Source organism: Urtica dioica, chromosome 9 (assembly GCF_054948205.1).
Source record: "Urtica dioica subsp. dioica isolate 48M chromosome 9, U.dioica_male_clone48M_v1_H2, whole genome shotgun sequence".
Classification (NCBI taxonomy): domain Eukaryota; kingdom Viridiplantae; phylum Streptophyta; class Magnoliopsida; order Rosales; family Urticaceae; genus Urtica; species Urtica dioica.
In genome coordinates this window covers 5,778,237-5,793,665 of record NC_142764.1, presented here as the reverse complement: position 1 = coordinate 5,793,665, position 15,429 = coordinate 5,778,237, and the positions used below count along the sequence as shown (strand labels likewise).

The following is a 15,429-nucleotide window of genomic DNA, read 5'->3' as shown; positions in this document are numbered from 1 at the left end:
GAACAATATTTTCACCATGCCATCTGCAGATATTATAAGTTTGGTCCATTCCATTACAAAAGAGGTGATCTTTAATGGTTTCAAAGCAATGAGATGACATATTTCCACAAATTTTACAAGGACATCGTATGATATCCACATTGGGTGAATAAATTTTCGAAAACTCTAAGAAATTATCAACACCTTCTTCATATTCTTTTGAACGTCTATCAGAATTTAACCATGACTTATCAATTCTGTTAGCATGCGTTCATTCAAAATATATATATATATATATATATATGTATATATATATAAATTTAAATATCAAGTAAATTATCAAGAGAACCATAATTACTTTATATATATACATACTTTTGACACAAATTACTGCTTTTCACTAATGTATTTATAAATTACTGATTTTTCAAACATATATATGGTTATATATTCATGTCACCAGATCAAGCATTAAGGTACTTACTTTGTACTACCATCAATAACATGTTCTTCAGCTTTTTGGGAACTAGCCAAAGGAGTTCCTGAATTCTTTTTTACCGCTTCTAATATTCTTTTCGTAACTCCGGAGACCTTTCTCATAGAATGACCAACCTCTACAACATAGTAAAAAAGTCACACATGTTCAACCACACAGTGAGGCAAGTACATAAGAAAACAAAGTTTATATTACTTACTCAAGCGAACCATTGTTGACAACATTCCATCTCTGCACATAAGAAAACATGGACAAAACTGTATAAAAAAATTTGTACAATTTCGCACAATTTAAGTAGCCAAATGTACACACAATGAAGTTGAGAAAGCTATAACCCAGGTTATTCAATTGAACACCACAATATACAATTAGGTAAACTTGTTTTTCAACTAAACAAACAATATACGACTCTGATACTTATTTTTTCAACTGAACAACGCAATATACATCTTCAACTAAACCACATACTCGCGTTCCTAATTTAAAAATTGGTAAGAAAAGGAAAAATCAATTAAGTTATTAGCTCTGCCTCTAGAGCAGAAACTAGTTGAGAAAAACAATTTAGGGTATTACCTTTTACCAAATCGAGCAAAGTAACCCTAAATTTTTAAGACATTAACCCTGACTTTCTAAAATCCGTCACTAATATCCCTAATCGAGCAAACAAAAGAAACCCTTACTGACAAAATTGATAAAGAAATCCACTATTGTTCAGATTAAGATGAATGAGGGGCAAAAATTTGTACCGACGAAGTCCAAGGCCTTCACCAAGTTAGGATTGAGTAGAAGAAGTCGAAGATGGGTTTTCGTGAAAGAAGTCGAAGATGGGTTTGAGTGGAAGAAGTCAAAGATGGGTTTGGGCAAGCTACGGCCGTCGCTAGCGACAGTGATGGCTACGACAAGCGATGGTGTGGGTCTGTATTTTTTTTGGCTCATATGTAAAAAGTCATTGTAAAAGTAATAGTATGTATATATTCTATACTTAGTAATTTTTTGGGTTTTCATTTGACCGCCAAATGAAAAATAATGGTTGGCAAACTTCCCTCCTTTTCCAATTGGGTAAGAATTTAGCAATTTTTTTTTTAGATTTTAAGATTTAGACTTCGTCTTTTCGTTGACCGTTGAGGAATTTGATGTTGGAATAGATCTAGGATTAAGAAAAGTTTAACGCTTCTTCAAGCGGCGGAATTTAAAAATTTCTTTAAACAAGTAAAAACGATTTTTACTAACCTAGACAAAGAGCAAGCACATGTTATTTTAAGCAATCATACTGGGATCAATAGCCCTTTGACCCTTATATTGCGAATATACTGTTTTAAGCAAACCATGAAGAGTTTGTTCATGCAAATATATATTTGACTCTTCATTTGTTGTTAGGTTTGTTTAAGGACTAAAGACTATGGTTTATCATAAAGCTTCAAACAGACAAGGAAGAATGAATGAACGTTTCGACTTTCATTAATAATTCAGCAGTTACAAGCAAGAGTCTTCGTGAGACCATATTACATCAAATGTATACAATAGACACTACTACTCTTCTTGTGGGCACCATTGACAACATTTGCTATAATCTCTACAGTTTTATACTTGAATGGAGTCTAACAAACCCCTAAAAATAGATGACCGTTGTCTACTTTAAAAGACATTGATTTAAGGCAAACTCGTCGACTTCTAAAAAAGAACTGTAGTTAAATGCCTTTTTCTGGTATCGCGTCTCCACTCGACAGTACTTGTATATGGACAGTCTACAAAATCGATTTTTTTTACCTGTGCTATGATACCAAACTTTATCACACTCTGACGAGTCGTTTATTAACTAAACTAAACTTATGACAATTTTTTTTACAAAGTGAAATGATAAACGACTCGATGTTGTGACAACTTTTTGTATCTACACACCAAACGATTATTGACATACTTAAGGTCTAGAAACATATAGCTTACACAAACATCTATGTCTTAAAAAAATATAATAAGTTACTGACACAATCTTCAAGCTTTACACCGACGTCACAAAACATTATAAAATCTTTTCCAACTTAGCTTAGAAACCAACATATAAGACTCAAAATAGTCCATATACGAAGTATCATCCGCGTGGAGCTGTTCTCAAGTCAACCCGCTAATGTATTTACATATCTTATGCACACTCCTCACTTGTATCACAAAAACGAGTGAGCGGACGCTCAGTAAGCGGAAACATTGCATATGATGTGATTTTTCATTTTCAAACATACAGTTTCTTAGCCTTTCTCATTTGAAAACTCTTTTTAACTGCGCGCTTGGTGTGTGATGATGGAGGTTCGTTCTTGCTCATCAAAACCATAACGTAACCAATACTACAAATGGTTCGATGGTCGATACCATAAGATAACCAATACTACAAATGGTTCGATAGGCTCGTGAGGTCAAGAAAGTAACCAATACTACAAATGATTCGACGATCGAACCATAAGGTAACTAATACTACAAATGGTTTGACTATAACCCGACGTCAAAGCCTAAGGTAGCAAATACTACAAATGCTTCGACGCTTGAACCGTAAGGTAACCAATACTACAAATAGTTCGACAAGTTCATGCCGATCCTATCTCACGAGCCCACAACTAACCCCCACACCACACACGTTTGTTTTTAAAACCTCATTTCTCGTAAACTCTTTCCTCTTTTTAGATGAGATGCGCATGTATGTAACTGCAATAAATGCGATAATCACACATAGTTTCATGTAAATGCAAGCACATAAGTAAACACACACACAACACATCGTTTTTGTGTTATGATTGAAATGTTTCTACTTACCTTGACCAAGATTAGAAAATAGAACTCCAATTTAACCTAAGATCTTCCCACAAAAGACTCCTAGCTAGCAGGCTCATTGATACGAAGATGAACCCCCACGAGGTTTAAAATCCTTTGATCCGCCTTGAGTCACCGCTGGAAACCTTAGACGAAGTCTGGTTTCCTCGCTTTCACTTTCTCGTTCGCCCGTTCTCTCTCTCTCTCTCTCTCTCTCTCTCGTTTGCCCGTACTCTCTCTTTCTCGTTCGCATGTTCTCACTTTTTCTCTCTTCGCGAATTTTCTCTCGTTCAATCCTCTACGTGTTCCTTCTGCTTTTTCAGTCTAATTGTTCGTCTTATCGATTTAGAAAAGAAGATTGTCGGTTGTTTTAAAGGATAAGGCTGAGTGAAGTCTCGAAAATTGCAAATAAACTCTTATTTATTTTCTCATTAAATCACTCCTTAATTCTGACTCATAATTTACTCCACAAACTAATATTTTTCTAAAACTGTTGCAAATGGATCCTTTTCATTCTGTTTCTTTTCCGGGAGATGAAAAATATGACAATAAAATTAATCAAATAATTTTCTTTCAAATTCATTCCATGTGGAAATTATTTAAAGTCGTTAGAATTTATTTTCACTCCCGCGATCCTTTACAAATTCATGAAAATATTCTAAAACTTCGTGGACCTTCAAATCTTTAATTTTCCATTCTCGGTTTATTCTCATTCTTTTGAGAAAATTCTTTAATATTTCTGTCGTTCTCAAGCACGAAATTCTATTTCAACGCTCAAGTATTTTCAAATCCGTTTTCTCGATATTTTTTTATTTATCACACACAACATACCAAAGTGGATATCTTACAGTGGTGAAGATGGTACTTCACATTCTCTCTTTGTCTTTGCCACCGACATGGTAAAATGTATGCAAAAATTCAATCTTCCTAAGATGAGGATGGTCGGTAGAACCACCGAATTAACGATCATGTTTCCTAGTAGAGGGTTTGGTTGGACCTCTAATGAATCTTGAGAGGCATGTATGTAAAGGGCTTGGTTGGCCCTCTAGTTAATTATTTGTTTGTTTTGGTGGTCATTCCGGTAAAGCGTGCGTCATTTCAATTAAAATAATGTTCAAATAAAAAAAAAATACAAAGACCATAGATGCGATCCTGATTTTAAAATGGACTCCACTGACTATTTATTATCAGCATGGATTTAACTCCTGACCTCAACTATCATCGCCCTCCAATTAAGTAGTGAGTTTAAATTACCCTAAAAAAATGTTTGTGTTTTCTATGATGTCGTTTTGAGGCGGATGTCGTCGTTTTCTTATTTCTCTCAACTCCCGCCAAAAGAAGAGAGAGAGAGAGAGAGAGAGAGAGAGAGAGAGAGAGAGAGAGAGAGAGAGGGGTTCTATTTCTAATCGCGCAGGCCAGGGTTTCATTGAGAGAGAGGAAAAAAAATGGACGGGAACAAGGGAAGTAGTAGGAAAGGCAAAGGAATAGAATTTGAGGAAGAGAACATCTTAGCCATCGTCAACGCTTCAGGAGCTAAGCACACCAACGACGCTAACGAAGACAGTACGTTCTATCCAGGACACTTTTCTTTTCTTTTTACTGATTCTTCTAAGTAAACCTAAAATTATCGAATTGTACTTTCATTTAGGAATTGCTTTTCTCAGAGCTGTTCGCGCCATTTCAATTCTCTCGAAATATGGGACTCCACCAACTGGGTATCCCACTTCTTTGAATCCCCCCTTAATCTCTGTCTGGTCGTTGGTTGTTGATTAGATTAGACCTTTCATTCCCTTAATTTATTTCAAGCCAAACATATGATTGAGATGTCAGTGTTGTTTGTGCTTAAGCAAAATTCTTCAGGAGGTCTTCAGAATCCTAAGGATTGGGAAGACTTTGGAATTGATTATGGCAAGTCATCAACTTTTGGAAGAGTTGGATAAGGTCTCGCAGACAAAATCTTATATTTTCATGCTGATTTCATGGCTCCTATAATTAAAAAGCTCAGACCTTGATTTTTTTGTTGTTGGAAACAGTCATTCCCCCACGTGCTTTTGTCCAGTAATGACACTGTCCCAGAACTGGTTGTAATTAAAAAGGTACTTGAAATTCATTACAATATTCCCCGGCCCATCGAAACTATTTTGTCTACGATGATGCCATTGGAATTGCTTAGTTTGAGTTTGTTTTTTTGGCACTAGGATTGGACACCGATTCTTGTTTCAGCGGAGCTCAACGCTGGCCATAGAGAAGCAGGTAACGACAAAGATGGAGCTTTAGACTCTTATGTGAGTTATTCCGCTCTTTTAGTTTATCAAGCGTCTATGACTGCGAGCATCTATTTCATTTCTTTGTCACATGTCTAAGTATTCGGATATTGCAAAATATAGGATAATGGGTACTGTTAGTAATGTTTGCTGTAAATTTAAGCTTAGACTTTCATCTCTTACGCAGGATTTACTTCTGGCCTCTATCTAGTATGCTTGATATCTTTAATAGCATAAGCACAACAATTAATTTCTTTATATTATTATTATATTATTTTTGCAAATATAACAGGGGTTTCAACTCTTGATACAAGAACTTGTTGAATCTGTGGACGAGACGAATATTCAAAAGTGTGATATAGAGGTTAGTTCAGATGGCTTTTTTAATTTTTGTCGTCCTATTGAATTAGGTGAGAATGACATGTTTCCGCATTTAAATACGAGGCAGATTTTATTCCTCTATCAAAGCTTAGCCATTGCTGCATTATCAAAACCACAGCTAAAAAAAAAAAAAAAAATTAAAACTCAATGATGTTTTGTTTCTTTTTTTTTTTTTTAAAGAAACATCGGGACTTTATTCATTCAACATGGCATAGCCGAAGTACAATACAAAAGAGTTCAGAGAACTAAAACGAAATAAAACATAAAACCCGAAAACAGACCGTTACAAAGCACTGGACCAATCCCTAGCCAAATCAGCCAAAGAAAAAGACTTAAACTCAGAACAAGAAGAGAAAAGCCAAAGGCTATACAGTGATTCAGACTATCGATCAAGCTTTGTAGATTCCACCTCTCGTCCTTAATGATGTTTTGTTTCTTCTTCCAATGTTTCAAAGTTAGTACTGATTTCTTTATTCAAAAGCCTAATTCTATACCGATGATTATACGCCGCAGTCTGTGCGAAGCCTTTTGTTGTTTCAACATCTTGCCGATGTACTTGAAAACGATTTTGTGCCCCGCAACACCGCGTACGAAGGTTAGATTGCATATGATCATTTCTTTTGTTTTTTTTCATAACAGGGAAATGAAAATAATATCTGTTTCGGTATTTGCAGGAACGACAGAGTGGAACTTTTTAAAGGAATCTTTGCTCAACATGCTTTTGGTATAAAGAAACTTTTTTCTCGCAAACTAAATAACAGGGACGTTGTTTGATTGTACGTATCCATATCGTGTTGTAGGGATCAAGAAGACTGAACTACAAGAGCTTAGTGAAAGAGTGCTTTACTGTTATGTGTCGGCTCTACGAAATTTCTGCTTCATTTAGCGATGATGATATGATGAATCAAGAGAGTGGCCTCGTGAAATCAGCTGATGATTCGGCTGCGCTGATTGCTTTAGCGGAGGTTCGAAAGAACGCCTGCATTGCCTTGCAGAAGTTTATCACAATGGTGAGTTTTATCAAATTCCATTGAAAAACGCTAAGAAAAATACAAGACAAATGGTTATTCGAGAGGCGCGTTCCTCTCCCAAAACGCTAAGAGGCTTACCCAAACTAATTCAATATTCCCTTTGAGCTGGAATAACTAATTAATTTTTATGCCTTAGGTCCAATCATAGTCCAATTAACTTTATATGCCTTTTTAGGTTATGAAGCTTGATGAATCTAAGAAAAAAGCAGATTTGGAAGGTTTCACTACCCGATCTGATGGGATCAGGTATAGTTAATTTTTTTTTTTTTTCAGTACCTGTTTTATTTTAGTCTAACCAAGATTTTTATGCAGAACACCTATGTTAGAGCTAATTGTAGACGAACTTACTTATGATTCAGATACTCTTCACCTATTTCTTCAGGTTAGTCCACTCTGTTTTGTACAATTTCTAAATAGAATATCGTCTTCTTGTTTATTATTGTCCGCTAACGTCGCCATTGTTTTCTCAACTGGCTCCGCAACATTTCTCTTGAACATCCTTGAAGAAGTTAATAAGAGTTTCAGTTTAACTTGTGATCAAAGTGGGGCTTAGTTTTGTTCCAAGTGTCATATTATTGTACTCTAATAATTCCAGCTATAGATGAGGAATCATCAAAGGAAGGCCTTATCTTATCTTTTTCAGGTCTATGAGGAACCTAAATGGAAGCTTGAGATTGTGGTTCAGTATCTTTGGAAATATATTGCAAAGGTCAGCTTGAATCAAGGATATCAAGTTTTTCATTTTAACTGAATGTGTTTCAGGTTCCAAGTCATCACACACCTAACCTTCTATTCATATCGAAAAATAGGTTTTTTCGTTTCTTTAAAAAAAGAGGTTTTTCGGCTCAAATAGTCGCTTAAGTAAATTTTATTTTGTTTGGAGAAAAATGCTTTTCAAACTATTTGATTCATGATTTGTTTTGAGCTCATGTTGGTCCGAGGTGTTTATTCCTTATTTTTATCAATATTAATTTAACTCGTACAACTTTGCAGCCTTCTGTTCGGACGCGCAGGTCAAATGGTCCTGCGGACGATGATGTCACATTCCGGGGTGCCTTGAAATGCCTTTCAAATATCACGAGCACGAGAAGTACTGTGAAAAAAATTGGGGCCGAAGAACTTCAGTTGCTCCTTGGACACGGTTTTCAGGTATATTCTTTGTCTTGCTCGCATTCTCTATGTAACCAGTTCTTTCCCAATAGAATATTTGAATTTTTAAGGTACCCTGTTTTCTCTTACAATATTTCTCTATTAGATTTAGCTATTTTTTTCTTTCTAATTTCCTTCAAAATTGCGTTTTCATGTTTAGGCTTGTTTGTCACTGCCGTCCCAGCTTTCTGATGCGAGTAAAGAAAGTACAAGTTACTCTTTAGTAGAACTGTGTCGGGATGTTATTTCTGCTTTTAAAAGCTTAAGAGAAGCCGAAAAGTAAGTTCCATTCTTGAATTTTACATTGCTTGTAATCTCCCTTGTAATTTTACATTGCATATATTATAATTCAACAAAAGTAACAAATAGGAAATATTGAATAACATAAATAATCGCGTAACAAAAAAAAAAAAAAAGAAAAAAAAAAAAAAAGACAGATCTCTTATATAGCTCTTTCAAAGTCTTCAGGGACAGAGGTGTACATATACAAACTTCATATTTGATTGCTGTATTTTATTGTTTAGCGCTTTTACTTGTAGCTTTATACTTTTATATTGCGTGTAATTTGGCAGGAAGATGGAGATTCTACCGTTTGGAAAAGAAACGCTGTTCACCGCGGCAACAATCATCTCGATAAAGTCATAAGATCTCTCCTGACTTTCATTCCTAGTTCTTGAAAAACACCAATAAAAAAAGCCGCTTGCTATTTTTCTTCATTAGCCATTACTACTATTTACTTGCTATTGCTTAAGGACTGATCAATATTCAACACATCACATGTGTGCTTATGTATGTGTACAGTCTATGCTTCTTTTTTTCTTTTTTCTTTTTTTTTTTTTTTATTTTATATTATCAAAATGTAGTCTATGCTTGTACTGCCATAATGCATTTGACAATTTGCTTGCTAATCTTAGCTGTTTGATCATTTATTTGTATTCTATAAAAAAAATCAAAAACCGAAATATATGTTTGTCAAGTCACAAATCCGTACAAACGATTATCTCTTGCTTGAACATACCAGACAAAACAATTTATTTTTCTAATAAGATTTCATAAAAATTGATACGCAGGCGGTTTGATAGCATTCGAGTTTTTGAGCTCACTCGAGATTCATTTGGGTTCGCGCGAGTCGAGTTGCATTGTGACTGGTCCGTCGTTAACCAAACTGACCTATTTTTCAATCAAAACAAAACCAGGCTCAGATTGAATCTTATCAAACAACTGACCATTTTCAATCAAAACAAAACCAAGCATAGATTGACTCTTATCAAACGTCCGTCGCAAATTTTCAAACCAAGAAATCTGGATAACTTGCTTTACCTGCATCATGGCCCCAAAGACACCATCTGAAATCAAACAAGATATGAAGTTAGCCTACATATATTATATGTATTCCAAGAAAATGGATTTTGAAATTGAAATGTTTTCTTAAATAACATTTTAAGCCACGCAAATCAAACCAATTTGGCTGGCATTGACCATATTTTATTTTGCTTATAAACTTCTGCAATAAAATGAGTGTATGAATAAGATTGCTATTTTGATGCCACGAATCAGTTCTTCAAGTTCTACTTCTGCTATTGAGGATCAATTATCTTTTCTTCGACACTTATTTAACGACGACAATACAAGATCAGCCTTGACATATAATGTCCAATCAAACCAGTAAGAAAGAAAAAGATGTACCCTTTACGGATTCGGGGCTGTAAGAGTTCTTAAACCTGTCAAGCAAAGAAGCGTAAAATGGTTCGGCTTTCTGAGGTGGCATTGCCACGTGGAAATCGGGTTTGTTTCCCTTCAAGAATCCGTACAGTGTGAACTGACTCACTGCATCACATTATACATATCATTCATACATCTCTGCTACGCAAACATCAATGTTTCAGATAGACAGATAGTTATTGTGAGTGTACCAACCGAGTAGAACTTCGTATTTCCTCTGCATTACCTACAAATTAAATAATAATAATAATAATAATGAAGATAGCTTAGAAGAGCTGAAAAGAGATTGGAATCAGCTGGTAATTACATTTTGGTCCCATCCTTTGCCGGTACTCTCATTTGGGAACAGTCTCATGTTCAAAACCTTTCTGCATCTGCCAAAAACGCAACCAAAACAATCAGTGTCGAAATTGTTAATGTAAGAGCCAAAGAGGGGTAGGATGGTAAAAGCGTAGTCACATGAACTCAGCGTCGGACTCGGAATCGGAGTCATGGATTCCGACGAGGACGACGAGGCCGGAGCCGATCTCCGACACCGTGCGACCATCAACCTGAGAGAGAGAGAGAGTCATTTCGGAGGCGAGTTGTGAGCTGCGCCAAAGTTTTTGACTCACCTGGACACTGGCTGAGTTGACTCGCTGGACGACAGCTCTCATTGCTCTGATTGGTTGCCTTCTTCCGAATCGGATGCCTTTCGTCGCCACCACCAGCAGCGACGACTGACTCCACAATGCGTACATCTTTTGCGCAATTTTATGTTGTTATATATACACGTCAGGTATATGTATTAGGGAATAGGGATACATATCGTGTTATCAATCTTTGTCCATATTACTGATGAAATTGCCTTGCACTTTATTTCACCCGTTTAAGATGAGAAATTTGATACTAATAGATAATGGCAGCATAAATACCTAAACTTTTTTGTGTGGATATTGGTACCTATTTTTTTTTTGTTAACGGAAAAAAAATATATTGTTTCATATCAGTATCACCGTTACAGTTTTGCCGTTTAATGCTAACAGTTTTACACGGTGCTTTCATCTGTAGGTGAACATTAATTCATTTCATTTGAATAATTTTAAAACTCATTTGTAAATATTCATTCGATAGAAAAACAAAAAACTAGCAAAATAGTCAACTTAAACGTTGGCAATTGCTAAATAATCAAGGTTTTGTAAATATTAAGTAAATAGCCACTCTGATGACGTGGACCAATTAGATTTTTTTTGGCAGTGTAGCAAAATAGTCAAAATGAACTATTAAATTTGTTTTTAGCATACGTTTTACAATTTTTAGGGAAATAGCCAATATGTTTATGTGGTAATAATTAAGGTCTGATTTGCCCTTATTTATTAACAAATTCGTCATTTTCTCTCTCTTATTTTTTCCTACATTTTTTTTACATAAAAACTTCAAAAAACCATATCTATCTCGTATGAACTCAAAATTGAGTGATTCTAAATCATACGGATTCGTGACGCCGAGATCTTCAAAAATAGATCCATTGTGTTTGATGAAAAATCATGTTTAATACCATAGATGTAGAAAAATCACGTTACTACCTTAAATATGAAAATAACTGAAATTTTTTGAAATTATCAAAAAAATAAATGAAAACGTAAATATGATGCATTAAACATAATTTTTCATCAAACACAATAGGTCTATTTTTGAAGATCTCGACGCCACGAATTTGTAGGATCTGAAATCACTGAATTTCGAGTTCGTATGAGAAATATACGAAATTTTGAAGTTTTGATGCAAAAAAAATTATTTGAAAAAAGTAGGAGAGAGAAAGTGACGAATTTGTTAATAAATAAAAGTAAATCAGACTTTAATTATTGCCACAAAAGTCATTTGGCTATGTCCCTAAAAATTGTCAAACATATGCTAGATCCAAAAATCACATGTTTAAAGTGGTCTCATTAGTTACAAATATATTTTTTTTATTAATTCCAGAGCGTGTCCTTTTAGCATTTAAATCCGAAAATATTTGAATTTTGAATATTTTCAAATATCCCGAAATTCAGTGCGAACAAAATTTGGTGGTTAATTTCGGATCCTTATTTTTAGCAACTGAAATGTAAATTGTTTCCTTATTAGTTATATTTCATTGATAGTTGTTTATTCTTAGTTTATTTCAAACGCTCATTTTTTCATTCAAACTTTTGGAAATTGCACCGATTCACACGATGGTTGGGTTTTCTTTGATTGAATTAGGTGGGGTTCTTTATTTTTTTGAATATTTCTGTCGTTTTCGCACAGGTTTACGTTAAATTACCCTTTTATTTACGTATATTTATTGTCTCTGTTATGTTGCAGTTAAACTTTTTGAACGACAATGACTGAGAAGATGAATAGATTTCCTCGTCGGAGAAGAAAAATGAACTTCCATTTTTTGGGTTGCGGTTATCAATTTGATTTTTAATGCTCTCGATTCGCGCATTCAATTCCTGATTTACTTGGTTTTTTTATTTAAATAATATTAGAAAGTCTATGAAATTGGGGCAATTTAGTAACTTGACCGTGTAATTAAAATCTGATGGCTATTTACCTAATATTTATAAAACCTTGACTATTTAGCAATTCTCAACGTTTAAGTTGGCTATAATGCTAAATTATCCCAAATCAAAAGTCCCGGTTCTTTTTCTTCATGTTCTTCACAACCAGCTCACAATATTGACGCTATGTTCGACGAAAACCAATCTTCATCCTTTGATAGCCGTTGTACGAACTGCCATCGAGTATCATCGCGCACAAGCTCGTCATCGATGAGTAAGAGATCGCCTTCTTAGGCAAGGTTTCAAGATTTGTGTAATTCTGGCGTGCCATTGGTTGAGCGAACTTCATGGACCGATATGAATACGGATAGGAGATCCATTAGTTGTTACAAGGAAAATGTCAGTTCTCGTATGAGTATTTCTTCTATTTTTTCGGTCAGTCGGAAGGAGGTTGCAAATGCTTTCACTGGATTGACCTTGAAATTTGCACAGGATCAAAAGAAGTCATCACTGGACTCCTTAGAAGGATTAACAAGCATGAATTTGAGAATCGAAGGATGATAGATGATGATGAAGAGAATTAGTGGAAAAAAATGAAGATATGTGGAAGATGGAGATCTATCTTTTTTGTTTTTGTGTTTGTTCTCGTAGCTTTAATTTTTATTGTAATATTGGTTTAGTGTATGTATGTGTTTTGACTGGTCATGGGGCCCGTAATCTTGATTGTAATATCATATTTATGAAGATCGTTTTTTTTTTTCTGTTTTGTATTTGGTATGTTATCTTGGTCTTGTAATTGTTATGCAAACTAACATCAAACCGCAAAGTTTAAATTGACAATTTCATTAAATATAAATTGTTCAACACAAACTACAAATTAAAATCATTTTGATACTTAAACATCACAACAAAATATAAATTGAAATCAGTTTGGTACTGATACTCAAACAACACCACGACACCACAAAAGGTCAGTTTGGTGCATGCCCCATCAAGTTTGAAGTTCTAGACTTACAAGTTCCTTTCTCTTTAGCATTTTGTTTCTGCCTCCTTTCTTTCCTCTTGATTGTCTCTGGATCAGGATTTGCTTTCACTGGTCTTCCTATCTTCTTTGTTGGTTTCACCAACAACAAATTGTAACATGTTATCATAAATTACTTAAACTGAAAAATAGACTTTTAACAGATGAATGTACCTGAATAATAGCTGCATTAAGACCAGTAACAATAGAATACCCTGAGTGCCTGCACTTACTGCAGTGATTTCTTTGGCCTTTTCTGGATTGCTTTGTGGCAGAACTAAGATCATAAACTCGGGTAGGAGGTTCATCATTGCTTATGTTCCTCTTTTTTTCTTTGGTTGTCCAGGTAATACAATTTCTGGTGGTGGAACAATTGGATGTAGCCCAGGTTATGGCCATTTATCAGGACTAGTCATGGGCTATTATAGCAATGTATGCAGCAGAATAAGCCTGCTTCTTGTACCAGTCATCAACATAATACATGACATCCAATCCAGAGGACCGGGCCATAATAGGCTAAGGCATGAGGCAAGAAATTCTCGATAATTCAAAATTCCTACAAGTGCATACCCTAGCCCTTAAGTCTACTACAAAAGTCTCGATTCCAAGAAACGTTACCTGAAACTTAGCATTGCCAGCAAGTGTAGACTGGCAATACCTTGCTATTTTTGCTTGTGCTTCCCTATTATTGCCAACACTCTTTTTTCTTACTGGATGCAACCACTTATTAACTTCATTCCTTTTTGAAGCAAACCTACACACTAGCCAGATTGTGTCAACATAAAAAGTTTAGGTATATATGCTGCCATTATCTCTAAGTATTAACACTTGTCCTCGAAATTGATAAATTAACATAAAATGTTAAGAAAAAAAAATGAAAAATAGACGTTTTTTCTATTGAAACACTTATAACTTGAAATTAAAATGCTTCCTCGTACATTGTATACTCATGCACCAAAAATAATAAATCTCTCCACGACGCTCCTTTCACAAAAACTATGGGGAAATTGCCACAAATAATAGCAACATTGATACTTTGGATCAAAATAAGTTAAACTATGTTTTTGGACACATTTACTATTAGTTATAGACATGAAAGTATACATTTGCCATAAATTGTAGACTTGTAAGTTTACAAATAACAACAATTGTAGATATATAGGTATACAGTTACTAGTAGAAGTGTCCAAAAACATAGTTTGATTTATTTTGGTCCAAAGTATCAAAGTTTTTGTCATCCGTCGATTCCGAACCTCCGACCCGAAAACCGGATTTACCTAAGGTGGGCCTACTCAGGAGAACACTACCCGAGTGACTGGGCCGACCAGTCACACAAACAGCATGACCGGGTGGCCATGCACCACGGCCTGACACAGCTGGTCGACCATGCAATAAGTCGGTCTTACGGCCAATCAACGGCCCGGCCGGTCATGCAGTGACTCGGCCGGATGGCCAAACAACAGCCCGACCAGTCATGCAGTGACTCGGCGGGACGGCCAAGAAACGGCCCGGACAGCCAAGAAATGGCCCGGCCGACCGTCTTCCTCACTCTATGCACACGACGCTACACCTATAAATAGAGGCTCCAACTCTATTTTCAAGGTATTTTGAAATTCTGTTGAACCTCTGAGTCATTCGTTTGACTTGTCTTTGGCTTCTAAACACCATAACCCTTTATCTATCCCCTCAATCCTACTAATGTTGAGCGTCCGAGAGGTAAACAGAGGCAACCCCTCTGTTTCTCCTTTGTAGTTCATCGTTTCCCTTTCTTACAGGATCGAGAAGGACGAGAAAGACCAACCACAGCTAAGAAGGACTCGGGATACCATGTTCAAGACGCTCAGGCTCAGACGCGATCACTTGGTCCGGCCTTGGGTCGAACCGTTCAGAGTCTCTAAATTATTGTCAAGAAATGAGCGCCAACATTTTGGCGCTAGTAGGAGGGTATTTTCTGACTTGGCAGGTCGTTCCCTCTACTGCACTTTCCTTCTATTTCTTGGCATGTACTCTCTATTGATGAGTAATTTTCCCGCAGCCTCCGTGGCCGGCCGAGCGACTAGTCGAGACACGACCGAGATCTTCA

The 15,429-nt window shown here is 35.7% G+C and overlaps 2 protein-coding genes across 2 annotated transcripts; one reads left to right on the top strand and one right to left on the bottom strand.

The window, feature by feature from the left end:
- Positions 1-4,357: 4,357 nt before the first annotated feature.
- Positions 4,358-8,999, top strand: SNI1 (negative regulator of systemic acquired resistance (SNI1)). Its single transcript, XM_089626045.1, has 15 exons — positions 4,358-4,837; positions 4,923-4,989; positions 5,122-5,215; positions 5,308-5,370; positions 5,473-5,559; positions 5,831-5,902; positions 6,433-6,514; positions 6,594-6,643; positions 6,720-6,929; positions 7,126-7,196; positions 7,263-7,332; positions 7,594-7,659; positions 7,944-8,099; positions 8,260-8,378; positions 8,672-8,999. The coding sequence occupies exons 1-15, from the start codon at positions 4,720-4,722 to the stop codon at positions 8,742-8,744; spliced, it is 1,398 nt and encodes a 465-aa protein (XP_089482171.1). The 5' UTR covers positions 4,358-4,719; the 3' UTR covers positions 8,745-8,999.
- Positions 8,996-10,690, bottom strand: LOC149384683 (D-Tyr-tRNA(Tyr) deacylase family protein). The gene is made up of 7 exons (XM_089626046.1): positions 10,436-10,690; positions 10,281-10,372; positions 10,129-10,195; positions 10,017-10,047; positions 9,786-9,926; positions 9,420-9,445; positions 8,996-9,269 (listed from the first exon to the last, which is right to left on the bottom strand). Exons 1-7 carry the CDS (start codon positions 10,559-10,561, stop codon positions 9,210-9,212), a joined length of 543 nt encoding a protein of 180 aa, XP_089482172.1. The 5' UTR covers positions 10,562-10,690; the 3' UTR covers positions 8,996-9,209.
- Positions 10,691-15,429: the final 4,739 nt, after the last annotated feature.